General features: G+C 39.6%; 1 protein-coding gene across 1 annotated transcript in view; it reads right to left on the reverse strand.

The window, feature by feature from the left end:
• The window catches only part of scn4aa (sodium channel, voltage-gated, type IV, alpha, a), a 42,188-nt gene that overhangs the window by 11,300 nt on the left and 12,088 nt on the right, over nucleotides 1–18,800 (reverse strand). The window contains 17 exon segments of the mRNA XM_036541743.1: nucleotides 116–245; nucleotides 1,034–1,486; nucleotides 3,711–4,067; nucleotides 4,312–4,485; nucleotides 4,594–4,832; nucleotides 6,693–6,825; nucleotides 7,039–7,221; nucleotides 9,549–9,749; nucleotides 10,730–10,871; nucleotides 11,182–11,245; nucleotides 11,436–11,711; nucleotides 12,197–12,288; nucleotides 14,075–14,203; nucleotides 14,708–14,797; nucleotides 15,446–15,564; nucleotides 16,545–16,800; nucleotides 16,802–16,934. Of these exon segments, the coding sequence (XP_036397636.1) occupies nucleotides 116–245; nucleotides 1,034–1,486; nucleotides 3,711–4,067; nucleotides 4,312–4,485; nucleotides 4,594–4,832; nucleotides 6,693–6,825; nucleotides 7,039–7,221; nucleotides 9,549–9,749; nucleotides 10,730–10,871; nucleotides 11,182–11,245; nucleotides 11,436–11,711; nucleotides 12,197–12,288; nucleotides 14,075–14,203; nucleotides 14,708–14,797; nucleotides 15,446–15,564; nucleotides 16,545–16,800; nucleotides 16,802–16,896 (3,133 nt within the window). The 5' untranslated portion in view covers nucleotides 16,897–16,934.

Here is an 18,800-nt window from a genome sequence, read left to right on the forward strand (position 1 = left end):
CCGCTGTGGGCTTATGCATAAAATCCCCCCAGGGGGAGTCATTGGGGAACTGAGAACGGTCACGGTGAGTCAGCGGAAGCTCAGCGCCCCTCTGAGACTTGCAGTGATGCAGTACCATCTGTGAAACAGGCCTCTGGCTCTTCCGGCTCAGGCTCTTCCTCCTCCTCTTCCTCCTTCTCTGGCTCTGGAGGCTGGTAGTCCACCGTGCTGCACACGGACGAGTCATCATCCACCACACCAAGCAGCTGTGATGTAAGGAGGGCACAGAGAGAGGCTAAGAAGACTTGCCCCATGAACCTCAAACACAGTAGGGAGTGCCACAATCAAACACGTGTTTTTGCAGATGTGATGCTAAATCACCTCAGTACACCTGTTGTGGCACAATATGCTTTTTATGATACAACTGTTATGCATTCTGGAATTGTGAAGAAAGTCCACAATGGCCCGCAAACATCTCTTGTTTTACATGACCACTACTCTGTGTCTGTGCAGTATTCCACTATAAGCATAAGCAGGTGTAGAGAGGACACATTGTATAAAAATAAGTGTGGGAGCATTCATATTTTCTGCAATATACTGAGTAATGGAACTGAATAAAGCATTACATTGCTTACAGTCATATTTAACAGAAATAAAGTTCACATTAAAAGACTCATGTTTTATCTAGAGCAAATGACACAAATTAGAACATCAGCTGGGCAACGGGACTCGTTTTCAAAGAGCAAATGTGCCTCTGCAAGGCTGCACGTGGAAAAGATCCTGTGCAGTGGAAGCACATGTCTGTGCAGTCTTATGGTTACTGTATGTTGCCTGATCATTATAAAGGAGTCACACCTTTCACTTGTTTGGTGCTAGCACAAATGCACCCAACAGTATTCAACTTGCACGTGTCTTTAAAAAGAGGTTCTTAACCTCAGGAGGCTTCCTGGTTAAATATAGGTTAAATTAGCAACAGCTAAAGCCACTAGGGTTATTACTAATGTTTAGTGAGTGGGTCAAACCTTTCATGAATTTCATAAATTGTGGCTGTTACCTTTTTTCTGCTGTTGATCTCATCTTCATCCTCTGAGCTGGAGTCATCTTCATCCGGGTTTTCAAAATCAGACTCCCCCTGAGCAATAGGGACGTTGAGGGTCACGTCGGCATTAACGTCAAACCTACCAGGATGGGCCTTGTCTACCCAGTTGGCAACACCATCCACCATTTTGAAATCCGCCTTAGGGTCCTCCCCTGAGTCCATGTGGTTCATGGCCAAGCTCTCCTTTTTCGTCTGATCACCGTCATCGCTGTCACCATCCTCCTCCTTGGCCTTCTTGCCGAGCATCTGCCTGACAAGCCTGGCGATCAGGGCTTTCACCCAGTCGATGCCCCTGGTGATCCTGCCGATGGCGATCTGCAGGTTGTTCATCTCCCCGTCATCATCTCCCCCTGCCAGGTTGTCCCCACTGAATGAGCTCAGGAGTAAGGCCAGGAAAAGGTTGAGGACCTGTGTGTTCAGAGAGGAGTCACATACGCATATCACCCAAGGGCTCTCAGCCAGTGGAGACTGGGCCACAGATACAATAACTGGCTGAGAAATAAAGATTTAGAAAGAATTTGGAATTTAGCACTGGAGTATGGCAAGGACTTGTGAATACTGAAGAGAAGTGAAAGGCATGCTTATGCAAAAAAAGTCAATTCTGAGAGCGCCAGTGTTCACTTTTCACTCAGAACATACATTGCAGTCCACCATCAGAACAGTGAGAGTCAGTGAGAGCATTTACATGGATGTGATACTAAAGGCTCCTCAGCGTATCATTTGAACCTGTAGTCATAAACTAAAACTTGTTTTAAAGCAAGGCAAAACCCACGCTCTGTGGTGCTCTGTAGAGATTTTTTTATGATGGCGTAAACTGAATTTGCAAATGCCCGACTAGTCCAGTGTTAAAAACAATATCAGAAACAATTTATAAAAACCAAACTGGTGCGGAACCACAGAGGCACTGTTTAAAATAAACAAATACAACTGTAATGTTAATTGGCATGGGCAGATAGATTGGGGGTTAAAAAAAGTTAATTTGTGCTGCGTGCAATGAAAGTTCATCATTTTGATCATAAACTCATGCGACTCGTATACATAACACGTATCAAATTTATGTGGTTCAGTCTTGACGCAGACATCAATAAATATTATGTTGTCTGTCGCCCTTGTCGAGGTGGCTATCTTTAGTGTTGAAATCACATTAGTCCATTTCTCAGTTCCCGTTTCCCATGTTTAGATGGAGATCATGGTTACACGGGCCCAAGTGGGCTGATCCTGTACCATGGGAGTTGTGAATCAGCGAGGGGCACCTGAAAAGGGCTGAGAGGGGCGGAAAAGACGCTTGACTTTATTGGGGATAAACGTGTAGGCTGTACTGTAACACAGCTACACCTACTGCTCATTTCAGTTTACAAAAGGCGCAGTGAAGAATCAGTGGGCCCGCTCACCATACTATTAAGCAGAATAATTCTGACATCACCCAATCTAGGAATGATGAGGAAACATTCTCTGAGGATAATGTATCTGATGTGTATGACAAGCTGTCTGTTTTTGTGAGAAATTAATTGCATAGTATTGCCCAACCATTTTATTGCCTCCCTGTCAATTAATGCATTCTGCTGATGTACTGCGACCCCTCTTGTATCAGATCTCTCGACCCTCTCTGTGTGCTTTCAGCTGTCTGGGTTTGTTCCTGTGTGCCAGGGGCTCACTTGAGATGGGTCTTAACACATACCCCAAGGTCAGGACCACTGTTTGCTGCCTCGAGTCATATGATTTAAATAGCGCTCCCTCTGAATAAATAGCTGGGCTCCTATCTGCTAACGTTTGTCTTCGGGACCAAGCTTGGCCTCAGACATGAGACCAAAAAGCTGTGTTAGTTTTGGCATGCGGCTCGATGCCATGCGTTTGTGAGCTCATCTGAGGAGCTGTTTCCTCTTTATTCTATGAATAACCTGACAGGAAATGCAATGTGTGTTTCCAACCATAAATATGGCCACACTTTTATAATTAACTGCTCACAACGTATCTGCATGTCCTTGTTCAGAATCACTGAATGCAATATATCAAGGACAAATCCATCAGTTGAGACTTTCTGCCCATTCCATTTTTTCTGGAAATTCCATTGTAAAAACATGGAGTGTGTGTGTGTGTGTGTGTGTGCACCTGCATATGTGTTTGTGTGTGTGTGTTTGTACAATGTATGATCATTTATAAAACATATGCTGCTACTCTATGCTGCTGGGTAGAATCTATTTTCATTTTTCATTTATTTAAGCAAACATATAAATTTCACACTTGTGTTCCTTCAGTAAGATTATCATTTTTTAAAATGTATCAATACACCTGGAAACACACACACATATGCACACACATTTACATTTACACACACATTTTTGCCAGTAATGGGTTCAGCAAATAAACGTATACATAATAAACATCTGTGGTACACTTGATGCTAACAGGATGCAGCTCACGTTGAGGGGGACGACATCCTCTCTGTGAAATACGGAACATTGGTGGTTTAAACCCAGGAAAGCAGTTTAAAGGATCAAAGAAAAATTCTCCCGGAAAAAGGAAGCAGAAATCTGAGCAGAAACAAATGCTGTAGGACACACAAAGTAGTGATTGTGGGAGTGTAAATAAATATGTATAAACATTACACACCAATCAGGAGAGCATTACTCACCACCAGGTTTCCGATGACCATGACCATCATGAATACGATGACACACATTCCAGCACCAGCCACCTCCATGCAGTCCCACATGGTCTCGATCCACTCCCCACACAGGATACGGAACACAATCAGAAAGGAGTGGAAGAAGTCATTCATGTGCCAGCGTGGCAGCTCACAGTCCCCTGAGATCTTGCAGACGCAGTCCTTGTAGCTCTTGCCGAACAGCTGCATGCCCACCACGGCGAAGATGAAGACGATGATGGCCAGCACGAGCGTAAGGTTGCCCAGGGCTCCCACAGAGTTCCCGATGATCTTGATCAGCATGTTTAGGGTGGGCCAGGACTTGGCCAGCTTGAAAACACGCAACTGCCTCCAACACACAGCACAGAGTCAACATGCCTGGTCATTCCTTCCTGGTCACCTTAATCTCATAACATCAGAAGTCATTCATACTGTTGTTTTTTTTGCAGGCAGTACACTCAGATATTGGTTCAATAACAATAATTTTACAATGACTGTGGTGTAAAATGCTTTTCAGGAGTTTTGACTTCTTTGCTTAAAATGAGACAACGTGTTTGTGAAATGTGAAGAAGAAAGAGTTTGCCCTTACCAAACGGAAGGACCGAAGGACAGACAGACCCTGGACATTGGCCAGGCCCAGCTCTACCAGACTCAGAGTGACAATGATGCTGTCAAAAACATTCCATCCAACCTGGAAGTAGTAATATGGGTCCATGGCAACGAGTTTGAAGACCATTTCTGCTGTGAAAATCCCTGTGAAAACCTAGAAGGGGAAAAAGAGGTATACATGTTTTGTATCAATGAGAGTGTGGCAGACAAAATGTAAAGGAAATCGCAGTTTTTGTGCAAGAGGGAGAAGACTGTGCCTCACCAGGTTTCCCACAGACAGCATGTGATCAAACTCTGGGCTCATTGGGTAGTGTTCCATAGCCATAAAAAGGGTGTTGAGGACGATGCATATGGTGATGCCCAGGTCCACAAATGGGTCCATCACCACAAAGTGGATCCACTTCTTCAAGGTGATCCACAGCGGACAACAGTCCCATTTCAAGAAAATGTCAGCAAACTTGTACCACCATGGAGGGCATGGCCTTTGAGCATCCTCTAGGTCTGTCAGTGTAAATGATAAAAGTCATAATGTCAGTACTGCCTTACTCATCATTTACAACCAACAGATAAGTACAATTCTATATATATTTAGATTTATATAAGAATAGCCTGTAATATCAGTGCAAAATCTGTCAGGTCTGTCAGCGTAAATGATAAAAGTCTTAATGTCAGTGCTGCCTTAGTCATCATTTACAACCAACAGATAATTGCAACTCTCTATATATTTAGATTTATATAAGAATAGCCTGTAATACCAGTGCAAAATCTGTCAGTGTCTGTCAGGTCTGTCAGTGTAAACGATAAAAGTCATAATGTCAGTGCTGCCTTAGTCATCATTTACAACCAACAGATAAGTGCTACTCTATATATATTTAGATTTTTCTAAGAATACCTTGTTATATCAGTGCAAAATTGAATATGTCCCTTGCCTCTGAACACATGAAAATGAATGAAACAATATTAACATATACAGCTTGTGTGAGTAAAAACTTTTTCAGACCAAATTTTTAATACTGTCTTTTTCACTTCACTTGAATATGAGAAGGTTCCTGTTACTCTCATTGACATTACATGTAATACAAATGCCACTTTAGGCAATAATGTGGGGATCTCACTCCTAGAGGTTCTGCTGTTTTTAATTTTTGCTCAGCTCTTAAATACTCTGAAAGAATCATTCTATGAATACCAGCTGTGAATCAGTTACTGATTTCAAGGTAACTCTAAAACCTAGAAGTCATCAAGCTTTACAGCATGATTTGATTTTATTTTTATACATAAAAGGAAAAACAGTGATCAATATGTTTGAGTAGTTGTTTGAGTGGTCAATTTCTTTCTGAAAGTGTACAATTTCTGTTTTATCTAAAAAATGTCAATGTGTCTGGTTTTGACAGCTGTCCCTTGACATGAATACTTCATTTGTCCCAACATCAAACAGCAGCTTCAAACACTGTACCATCACCCTTATCTTTACAAACGTGTGAAAATTATTACAGGAAAACTTACATTTGATTCAGATTAAAGAGACTTCAATAGACCTTTTTATATCATGAAATTCTTTCTATGAGTACCAAAAACTAACAATCAACATCCTAAATTTGTGAATGACTTTCAGGGTCCATGGATCTCAATGTATTTTTATGCCATAACACTAACCAACGGTCAGCCGAGGCAGACTATATAAAGACTCAGAAGGTTCTGAAATTATATGAATGTTTTCTGTTGTCAGGGAGGACTGGATGTGTTGGATAGTCGAAAAAAGTGTCTGTTTGTTGGGTACCCAGAATCTTCCACAGCCTGTACCCAGCCCCAGGAAGCCAGGCGTTAATATTTTCTGCAGCAGAGTATCTGAATGTGAAACATGTGTTTAAGATTTTGTGGCAAGCGAGCAAATGGGTTTTGGAAACAACAGCTACCGTGCAGAAATAACCTAGGCTTAGCACCATGAAGACATGTCATTGTATGTATGTTGCGGTCATTTTCCACACAATGTGATCTGGCTTACTGTGTTTGCCCCACTCCAGACAATGCACCACTAATTCTTCTCAAATCAGAGTGGCATGGTTAGCTTGACATACTAATCTTAGCAATTACACTTCGCATTAGAGCATAGCCTCCCCAGCTCCCAACTAAGCCCAATGTATTTTATAGCCCTCATGGGGGACTTCACACATCTCATAGATGTTTGTTTTTGAGAGACAGGCGAAAAAAATAAACCAGAGCACTACATGCATTAGTAACCTCACATTATGTCAGGGATACATGCGAGTGGTTTGAATACATCTGGATTAAACAGTCTAAATTAAAACATTGGAATGCTAATTTATGCTGTTGTGTTAATGGTTGTACTGCTAGCCCTTTCACCTTCTAAGGCTGTTGTGAAGACACTCATAGCACTGGCAGTTCTTTTCTTCAGGCCCGGCTCCTCCAGGAATACCATGCTGGCCTTCGATCCATGGGACTTCTCCTCAGTGCCTTCCGTCTCCTCATCAGCAGACTGCACAGGACCACAGAGACAAACCAGGAAAAGAGACCCTTTATTGTATGACAAGCAGAACGGTTCCCTTTGGAAGATGCTGCACATTCTCTGTCCTAAAGACTCTGAACTCTGCCATGAGGCATACTTGGATCTAACAAGAAGGACTGGAACAGCAGCCTCTGAGTAACCCCAAAGTGTTGGACCACCTCCTCCTTTGCAGTGTTGGCTCACCTCCTCCCCTGAAGAGGCCTTGTCGATGACGAGTCGGGGCACAATTCTCCCGTTGCAGTCCTTTATGACATCACCATCTTCTCCTAGGCTGTGCTCGTCATCAGATAACTCATGTTCTGATCCACCCACACCCTTTTTTACTTTTCTACTGGACAGTGATGACTTGCTGTCAGAACAGTGTATCTGTTAATAAATCAAACAATCAATTAATACTGAGAAAGAAAACCTAATATTTCCTTTCCACTCCTTGAGACCCCTAGGCCAAAATATATATATTGTGCTGATTAGATAAGTTGCTCATCTGAAGCTACACATGAAATTCTGATGAAAAATGATCAATTTGTCACTTTTAAAGTCATGTATGTGTATGTGTATTGGGACACTGACATCATAGCCACCATGTGGGCTAGCAAGCTGTTAGGCTTGCGAAAATCTCAACACAATATTTATCATGCAACCTCAGAGAGGTATTCTTGTATTTTCAAAGCACTCAAATTACTTCATTTCCCTCTCATTTCCCCATGATAGACCTTTCATTTTTCTATGAAATCTGTCTGGTGCTCAAGTAAACACGCGTGACAACCACATGAGGTTGGAATCAGAAAAGCTGAAGTCCACTCCCTATACATTTAAATTACATATAAATGCACTGTTTATGCTTTCTGGGACATGTATTTTCAAAATACAAAGTACTGTATTTTATTTTGATACTTTTTTCATACCAGTACTTTATAGTTTATTTTAATACATTTATCTTAGGGAATTTTTAAATTTTACATTATAATACTTTATGATGTATTTTTGCCCATCTCTGCCTCCAGAATATGGCCCTTACCTGATTGCAGAGGCTCCAGCCACTGCATTATACTGACTGAAGACAATCGCTACAGTTTTGGAGCTATGTCATTTCAGAAAAGCCTACAGTAAACACCTGTACCTTTTCATATATTTCTAACTGTACTACAAACTCTAATACTGCAACCCATATATTATTTCACTTTCTGTTGGAAGTGAGCTAGTAATAATCAGTGAAAGTACTCTCACCTACTCTCATCTCAGAGCTGTGCGAGTATGCCCTGGGATTCATAAATGTTGACTGTGTAGACATGGTGGAATTAATTTTGTCAGCAACAACTGTTCACGCCATCCCCATTAAGTAATGAAGAAGCACAACACCATGAAATGTGTATGTCATAGCTAGTGACCCAGCATGAATCTGCACAATTTGACCTATTCTCTTAGTTAACGCATAAGACGAAATGTCTCCCACACCCAAGCTTACCCAGACTTTACCACGTGCATTTTAAAAAGCTTTATTAACAGAACTAAGATCAAATCCTTAAAGCAACTCTCCACTAAAACCATATTCTGCAAATACAACGAACATATAGGTAATCTGACGTAACTGGGAAAAATGTAGAGCCGAAATATGCAACATACTAAAAAACCTATTACAGGAATGCAGTTTACTGCTTAGGTTTTCAGGCTGTGAAACAGACACTCTTAGAAGTGGCCAGCTTTTGTAGATGTATGAAACAAAGAAAATACAAACTGTCTTGATCAATACTGTGAAAATGTATCTAGCTGTAAAGAATAAAGTAATAACTTCACAAAAGCAATATGTTTGTGCATAAAAGTGGAAAAGCAGTCATGTGTAAAATGGGAACTGTACAGTGAAATAGGCTGGAAGGGTTTCCCTTATTGCAATCTCTTTTCTATTCCTGAATTACATCTATTCCTTCACTTTAAAAGGAAGTTGACAGTATTTAGGCAAATTATATAAATAGATGCTTACATTTTCCATTTCATTACTACCAATCATTGTGTAAACAACACTAATAGCCATGTTATTTAAATTTACATTAATATTTTAGTGCTTACATAAGAAGTAATCAGATTCTCAGGCCATCAGATGACAGAGATTTGAAACTATGTATTCTTAATTGTTCACATATTTAAAAACATTGAATGGCACTTGCAGTGATTATCTTCTCATGCTGTAATTATTATATATAATTTTGGGTGTGTTTGGGGTGTTCTCTCTAACTACAATAGATATTAATACACACACCCTACCATCCATTATGTGCAGATAGGAAACAATCTCGCCACCAACTTTACTAAGTAGCATAGAAAAAGGTAGAATTAGAGTGTCAAATCATATGCTCTGTATGTACAGACATGCATACACCAACACCTAACTAATTTAAACTAATGCTGATACAACTGCTGCTCATTAAATTAAACAGTTTGGAAGACACACTAAATAGATGTTATTCTCCTAGTTTGAAAGATGGAGAAAGTAACATTGCAAGTCAGAGTGATAACGAATTGTAATGTTAACAACTGTGCACTAAACTAGCTAGCTGTCTTTGTATGGGTCAGCAACACTATGGCTGTTGATTCCTCAGGTATAACAATTTTTTTTTTACATGTAGCACACAGTTTATTAAGATTTAAACACTTCCATTCTTTTTCAATGTACTATATATCTGATATAGTCAACCAACCTGCTGATCCTGTTGCTTCAGTTGCTCCAGGAGCCTTTGAAACTCCTCCTCCTTCTCCCTGGCCTCTGCTATTGTGGCTTCATTCTGCTCGTCATAGGCCATGGCCACCACAGCAAGAATAAGGTTGATGAGGTAGAAGGAACCCAAGAAGATCACCACCACAAAGAAGATCATGTAGGTCTTCCCTGCTGCTCGCAACGTCTGCATAAAGACATTCATGCAAAGATTAGGTTAGCATCCACAATGTGGATGATGTGTGCATTATCTTTGTTAACTTTGGAAATCAGAGGTAAGGCAAAAAACAAGTCAAAATAGATCTGAGAACTTCTACATCTCCTGAAAAAGTGAACCTTTTTAAAGAACATTTTTAAAATAAAAAGCAAAAAAGCAAAATTAAAGCAAATTTACTATATTAACAGTAACTACTAGTAACTATACTAACAGTAACTCTTTCAGGTTCAATATTTCATATCATTTTTTGATAGTTGCTAAGATAGGAAACAAATTTCACAAGCCTGAAAATAAACATACCATTTGCCTTACATAAGAGACCTGTAAAAACTTAAATTACACCATGATTTAAATTTATGTGAATAACACAATTATATTTTCTAAAAACAAAACAGGCCAAGCATTTACATGGAGGAGAAATATTCAAGACATTTGGCCAGCAGCTCCCACATCATCTGAAAATAAATCATTTTAAAATTACATTATTGTACTTAAAAGTACAACGTGAACTTGCCTCACTAAAGTTTCTTAATTTTTGCATATCAAATTGAGGGTAATTTTTGAAATAAGCTGGCACTATTTGAGTTCACATTTTACAAGTCACTCTATAACATCAACCAATGTTCAAGGCCAACTCTTAGATTCTGAAGTCTGTAGATTTAGCTTCTGCTCTCATTCATCAGTCTTGTTCTTACTTAGTGCACTGCTTAGCTCACTAGCTGGTATGTTTCTAAATGGTGACTTTTGTGCATTATGGAGATTGTCAGTCTCTGAAAGCCTGTAAAATTCTGTGCAAATCTGCACTCCATAGTAAAATCATATGCCACCATGAACAGTAACATAATGCTACATCACTTCACACTAATCCAACATTTATCTAAGTGATGATATCCTGAGGTAATTATCTTGTGACACATTGCGCCAATGGATATTGTACTGTGGAAAAGTACCAGCTGAAAGAGGTTTTCCCAGTAGTCCTGCGTCATGAGGCGGAAGAGGGCCAGGAACGCCCAGCCAAAGGAGTCATAGCTTGTGTAGCCATAGTTGGGGTTCCTCCCAGCCTTCATACAGGTATATCCTTCTGGGCACTTTCTATCAACAAGGTAAAAAATCAATTTGATAAGAAGTCCTCCCAGCTCATCTCCCCAGTCTCTGAAAGCACAGAACCACTGAAAAATGTGTCATTCCTGTAAATGCCAAGTCTGAGCTGAAAAACAACTGTGGTCAGTAAATTCTAAAATGGAAATAATTCTGATCTGGCACTGCTACTGTATTATGAATTAGATGTATTTAAGGTTTTACGAATATCAGGAAACATTATGCCAAAAGTATTGATTGTGAATTTGGATAATCTTATTGTGAAATTAGTGTCATAATTATCCTGCGTAATGAATGGACCTACCCAGCATCAGAGCTGTTTCCACAAAGAAGGGCGTCCAAACTGCCATCCAAGAAGTAGTAGTTTTCTATAAGATTATAAACAGACCAAAATCAGTACCTCAGAGCTAAAAATATCACCAATATATGACAACATGCTGACCTTAGCAATTAGCACTTAAAAAAGCTACCGTGTTTTTCCACTTTATCGCAGCAATAAAACGGTTATGGTGTAGAGGCACTGTATCTTCCAAAAATTTGTATAGAACCTGGAATCACCTTCATTGTTGATATATTCATTGAAGTCGAAGGTGCTAGTGCTGTTGGCCGTAGTGTTGAAGGCCATGGTGTCATTGAAGGCCATGGTGGAGTTGAAGTCATCCACCCAGCTGTCATTGGTGAAAATGGGCCAGCGAACACACTTATGCCTAAGGTTGCCCATGAAGAGCTGCAGCCCGATGAGGGCAAAGACAGCAAGGGCAAATACGGTCAGGATCATCACATCCACCATCTTCTTCACTGACTGGATCAGAGCTCCCACGATGGTTTTCAAACCTGTAAATCAAAGAGAGCACAGCCGAGTAAGAGGTCTCTCGACAGATCTCGTCATATTTTGACATTCAGTTATTCAGTTAGGGCGGCAGTGTAGCATAGTGGTTAAGGAGCAGGACTCGTAACCGAAAGGTTGCCGGTTCGATCCCCGCTGGGACACTGCTGTTGTACCCTTGGGCAAGGTACTTAACCCACAATTGCCTCAGTAAATATCCAGCTGTATAAATGGATAATGTTGTGAAGAATAGTAACCTATGTAAGACGCTTTGGATAAAAGCGTCTGCTAAATGAATAAATGTAATGATATTTTGAAAATTATAGTGGTGGAATGCAAACATTGTAGCTATAAAGTAGGCCTGCATTTTACCAATCGGTTTGTGCTCATGGTGCTATTGCTATAAACGGCTTGCTCCAGCATGCAACAAAACAGAAAGAGCCGGTGTGGCAGACCTCTCCTCACCACAGCGACTGATTTAGATGGCACATACCAGGAATTACAGTGATTGTCTTAAGAGCTCGGAGCACACGGAAAGTCCTGAGGGCTGACACGTTGCCAAGATCGACAAACTCAGTGATGTACCTGTGGACACAACCAAAACCAAGGCAGTGAGCCAAATCAATAGTTCAGTGAATGTCATTTTACTAGCTGTATCATGACTGATTACACAAAGGGTGGAATGAACTTTTTGCTACAGCAAATGATATCAGCTGAGTCTATTTTTAGATCAAGGCAACTGTCCATTTCTGAAGCCAAACAGCAATATTATCTGAAGACATTCAGTCCAGCCACCTAGTGGAAAACGGGTCTAAAATGAACAGCAGATTAGCTAGTCTGGATATTCTGTTGTTACTGAAGCAGCAGTCTCTGGCAACTGTACAACAGTGTAGAAAAAAGTCTCAGTGAAAACAATTACATTTTGTAATTGACTGAAAGTTTCATTCCTTTCCATTGAAGTTTGCACAAAGTTGCTGTAGTAAGTACATGATGTACATATACTATAATGACTTTTATAATAATGTAATAAGAGGTATTGTAAAACACTCATTCACAGCAATAACTAAAGTTCACTATATATGAATTTCCATACAATCAGAGTGTAAAGGTTGTGATTTAGTTGAGTATAGTAGTAGTTACATCTGGCTTGGAGTCTGACAAAGAAATCAAAACTGACCACAGGCCAAGGTTCTTAACCCCGGGTATCATGTACAGAAAAGAGTGATGTTATGGGTTGGACGAGGGATCAGCTCAGTGCAAATGAGAAAGTGTTAAGTGGAATTTTTTATAGTCCTGGACAGGATCAGTTTGTCTTGGTCTATTTAATTGCATTAAGATTTTTTGTACATTCTCCTCTCAAATTGTTGTTTTGAACTTCAGTTGTTTGTCCTATTGTAACCGCATTCTGATATGAGTTTTCAGTCCAGCTTTTATACACACGACTGCACTGCACAAGTGATTTGTTATATAAAAAATTGGTTTCTTGTCAATGACAATGAAAAACAAGATGGCCTCACTTATACATGAAAGCAAGTTCTGTTTCTTGTACACAATGGCAGAATCCTCATCATTTAAGCACACAATAGCACAGAGTACAGTTGTTGAGCAAAAACAGCAATGTGTGTTCTTGGTCTTCAGTGTGCCTTCCATATATCTTGCAGAGGTGGGGCGATATGAAATTATTAAAAGCAAAGTATTCTGGAAATGTGCTTTCAAATTATGGAGTTACTTTTCCATAAACTGAGTAAGTGTCTTGGCTTGTAGTTAGATCACAAGCCAAAATACTCTGACTGAATACACAGCCAGCCCATTCACATAAATGTAAAGATGAATACCAGCAAACGTTCACAAAATAAATTTGAACCCCCCACCATAATTCATGAAGCATGTTGTCTTGGCATTTTTCTGTGAAATGGTCAAAATTCATTAGATTTATTCGATATTCAACCAAAAGTCCAGTCTACACATTAGAAGTAACAGTACAGACATTCAGACATTTAGACTCATTAGTCCCCATGGCCCAGCTAGAGAAGGCCAAGAGAAGGCTAGAATATGTGACCCTAATTTGAATGGACAAACATTTTCATTCATCCAAGCAGCAGTTTTTGTAAAGGTTAAAAATACAATGGTTATAAAGGTGGCTTATGGTGGAAAGGGTGTGGGAGCTGGGGAGTGGGGTGGGGGCAAGGGGAGGAAATGGGGGTTGCAATGCCATAAACATTTTAAATACCATGACCTTTAACTGCTCTCAGCCATTTGTCGTCACGCCCTCTGTGTCTGCTTGACCATCTCAGTGTGCTGAGGACAGTGGCTCATCCATACAGTTACCTGCTGCCTCTGTAACAGTCATTCCGTCAGCTCCAAGACTTACGCCATGCTGATCACCATGAAATCCAGCCAGTTCCATGGATCTCGGAGGAATGTAAAAGGTCCAATACAGAAGCCTCTCGACAATACTTTGACCGTCGCCTCAAAGGTATAAATACCAGTAAAGACATACCTGCAATACAAAAGAGGGTCAAGGCACGTCTGTGTTTTTCATGAAAGTCACCATAACACTTACATATGACATAAGTATATAACATATGACAGTGCTTTTAGAGGTGTGGCCTCACCTCCAGGCACTTTTGCTATTCACTGGTTCCTGTACTACATCACCTATCTCTAGGGTAACTACCTTAAACTATAACAATAAAGTTTGTTATACAGTGCATGGCTGTACTATATATATCACAACTATCACACGCCTCAGCAATCATTTTGAAATAATTATCACAGTGTAATCTTACTATCCAGGGCGAATGGTTTAACAGCTTTTAAAATGTCTTTTGGAATTATGTAACTATTACAATACATCAAGAGATGAAGAAGCCAGTACACTAAGCATGGGTGGTGACACAACAACATTATTAATATTAGTGTAACATTTGCAAAACTGAAAGCTGTCAGAACACACACGGCACTAAAACTAAACTAAAATCAAAGAAAAAAAAAGAACACTTACTCAACAGTTTTACTCCAAGTGGGCGGGTTGCTCATTGTCATGAACACACAGTTTGATAGAATGGTGATCATGATGATCATACTAAAATATTTGATTTACAGTTAAGGAAAACATTCTGATGGTATGGTTGCACTATATAATGCTGACCAATAATTCTCAATAATTTTGTTGTAATGTAAAGTATACTTATTTCCAATATCTTCAGTAGAATGTAAAGGGTTCTTACAGCACATGTAAACCTGCATTTGTACACCACTTTGCTGAAATAGTAGTGCAGTAACATGACAAGTGGAGGGCTGATCGACTAATCAAGGCGTCTCCCTGTAAAAAGGGGTCCCTAAACTCCCGTATCAATGAGAACCTTCATCTGCTTCCTAAGACTGTTGACTGTTTGAATAATTGTTTAATTGTCATTTGTCTTTGTTTCTAAGGATCCTCAATCTTTCTCGCTTTGTGTGTGTAGATGTTCAGGTGAATGATGCCAGCCATCAGTTAATGAGCCACAGTTGTATGATTGGCCTGTGATCAAACACAGGTGTGCAACTGCAGACTCAGAGGCATCTTGTGTCAGTTGTCTGTAGCTGTCCTGGTTTGATTTGGTTTGTGGTTTTTAAAAATAATTTACTTGGTTTGCTCCTTCTTCTTGTTTTTGTGTGATGCATTGGTCAGCTTCATTACAGTACCACTCTGTTCACATTTATCTATCAGCAACACAGATTTCAATCTCCAAAAGGATATGAATGTATGAGAATTTTTATTGATCCTCTCCTAACAATGTTAAAGGGGCTCAGAATGTAGCATGCAGGTTCAGCGTTGAACCTGTAGATTGTATTCCCTTTGCTGATGACAATAAAAGTCTGAAAAAGAAGAGAGAGAGAGAAAACAGGGATGGATCAGGCATCATCAATGATAATCTCCAGATATTCTGTGTCCTGTGCAATGACTTTTATTTTTGAACCCTGTGGAGTACTTGCATCAGAACAATTGGCATTTACGACTCAGTTTGCAAGATGATGGCACAGGGGAACAAACTCACTAAAATATGGCCTCCCTTTTTCTCCATTAAATTAATTTGTCCTGTCATGCAAGTAGGTATGAATTTGCATATAAATCTACTTACAAAGCACACTGTTGCTTTTTATCTTCACTCCTGCTATTTCATTAATTTAATGTTGAAATTTGGACTACATAGAGTCTGCAATTCCTGTAACTTTGTAATTGCTGTAAGCACCGATAAGACATAAAACCTTGTAACAAAAAGGAGGGCCAGAAATTTAATTCATAAACTGGTAAATCCTCAAGTTACAGAAAAATGCTCAGTATTGGACCCATTGTGTTTTCTGTTCTCTTGGTTGCTTGTTTGTTAAACTAGTAAAACAAATGTGCCTATTAAGGCAGATGATTACCAGCTATATCTGGAGTCAATTAAACTTTCCTGAATATAAGTGAATTACTTTTGTGTCATGCTTTGTTTGCTTCATTAAATACAGAATAACATTTATTTCAGAATTATACTTCTTTAAGTTTCCAGTGCCTCTGGTTTTGTATTTAGCTCCATTTACTGGCATTTGTGCAAATTATCTGTGGAAACATAATTCTTACCAAATCACCGCAATGACAGTAATTGTGACTGGGAGTGAAATATGTCATGACTGGTCTTGATTTTTATCAGCTGTGTGAAAAAGATATGGAACATCTGTTTCCTGAGGACTGCGGTGCCGTGGGTTTCAAGACCCTATTTTTTCACTCATCACCAAAGGCCTCTCAGAACATGGCTCTACGGGAACAGACACAGCTGGTTACGAAGCAAGCCTCACGTGCACGTGCATGGACTGACTTTCTGCGCTTCGAAGAAGGGGTCCAGGTCCTCGAGAGGGTCGTTGAGCATCGCGGGCGGGGGGTCTCCATAGATCATGGGCAGAGACTTGCCGGCCTCCAGGTCACTGGTGGGCACACTGGGCTCATCTTCCTCTTCCTCTGTTCCCTTCTCCTTCTTCTCCTTGATGCGCCTTTCAATCTCCGCCAGCGATTCTGGGGTGAAGCGGCGGAACACATCGGTGCCTGTGGGAGGGAGCAGGCTTGCCATCTTCGCATCGCGAAGAAATCACCACCACACCGGGGTCTCTCAGTAGCAGGCTGCGGGATCGGAGGGCGGGGGGAGAGAGGGAGGGGATGGTGATTGCACGCATAGGCTCCACTCTTACAAAACCCCACTGGGTCAGGGTTCCTATGACATTCCAAACAAACAGAACCCGCATTAGCAGTGTATCACGTGCGGACTCCTCCTTTCTCAACTTTTGCCTCCGACCCATAAATCACTGCTTCCAGGCCTCGTGGTCTTTAAACCTATCCCTGAGCCCAACCTTCATCCCAATCTAGCAGCTATAAGGGTAGCTCAAGTCCTGTTGAGCCCATATCGCATGCCATTTACTTTATTTACATTATTCCCATCAAACAATCAGTAAATAAGCTTTCAATTAGTAGAGTGGGCTTCACAACAAAATTACCAATGAGCATTTTGCAGAGAACAACATAGATATGTCAATGTTCTATAAAGGTTTGAAAATAAGTATGTTAATCTGATAAATCCAAAGACGTACGTAGATGAGAATGATATAAACAGAATCACAACAAACAATAAGAGTAACAAAGAGTAACAAAATTATCAAACAAAAATCAAAATTATGGACAAATCATAACTACAGTATGAAACACTAGTTCTGTAGGCATACTTTTATGTCAATTGAAACAAATGCATGCTTTCATATAATAAACTAAATTATTGTTGTATATAAAAATGATTTATGACAACATTAGCTTACTTTCAACACATAACTGTATGAGTCATCCTCTGTTTTGGGCTTAATGCATTAGCATTAGTCAGGTTATTTACTGAGTCTGAAATATTTATAAAATTGCCAAAGTATGCTTTATTTGTTTAAAGCATGCTTATTTCATTTTGAGTGAAACATTATTAAACTATACACTGTATGTTTTTTTTTTTTTTTTTGCTTTTTGAATTCTGACTTCATATTATCTGGACACTATATCTCACTATGTGTTGCTAGTCAGTATTATCTGCATTCACATTTGTTTCTTTGGCAGATGCTCTTTTTCACAGTGACATAAAAAGAAATTTCAGAGGGGAGCCATACTCAGGCTGATGTCACAATGGCACTCACAGTCGAGATCACCTTACTGACTGACCCCATCTGAAACATGTGGTTCATTCTTAAACACTGTGCTTTAGGGGCATCTGACACCAGAATAGATATGAAATCATAGACACAGCTAAATATGCTGAATAGTTAACATGGTCAAGAAAACAACAGGTGAGTTGCTCTGTTGCAATTCAATCAGCAAATTACTACATGATGTTGAATGAAAGTTGGCACCACTGCAGATACTACAGTAAAGGCCAGATGTTAATTCACAAGCTTCATATTAAGAGGGACAATGTTAATCATGCATTTTCATGATACAATATTTGCATCATAACACACCAGAATATTTCATGCCTAAAATCAGTTGGACATCCTTTCCTGTCATCACCTCTGCAGGGCAATTTCTTATATTTTAATAATGTAAATCCTGAAAATAAATCTCTTCACCAGCACAACAGCATTTGGAAGGAGAGTTTATTTTATGAACTATGCCATATAAAATACATACAACTATTTCAGACCATGTGTTGAATTGACAGTTTCCATGTCTGTGTCAGAGAAGAAGTAATGAGATAATGCAAATGAATACTATGATTAATCAGTAAATACACCATACAAATAAAAAAGGGCCAAACCTAAATATTGATATGATAGCAAATATGTTTGTATGACCTAGAGTCTCTGTTTGTAATCTAATAACAAAATAAGTATGGTCATTGCTCTAGTATGATTGCACTAATATAAAATTGTAATCTCTGATGTGTAATACTCCAAAATCATTTTTAAAATCAATAATCTTATACTTATTGATATTTTGTCCCATTACAATGTAAACACATTACTGGAAATTACACCATTATTCTAATTTTTGTATTTACAGCAGTGAACAGAAATCATGTGTCAAGATGAACATGAGCTAATAACATCAA

This window comes from Megalops cyprinoides, chromosome 1 (assembly GCF_013368585.1).
Source record: "Megalops cyprinoides isolate fMegCyp1 chromosome 1, fMegCyp1.pri, whole genome shotgun sequence".
In the NCBI taxonomy this organism is placed as follows: domain Eukaryota; kingdom Metazoa; phylum Chordata; class Actinopteri; order Elopiformes; family Megalopidae; genus Megalops; species Megalops cyprinoides.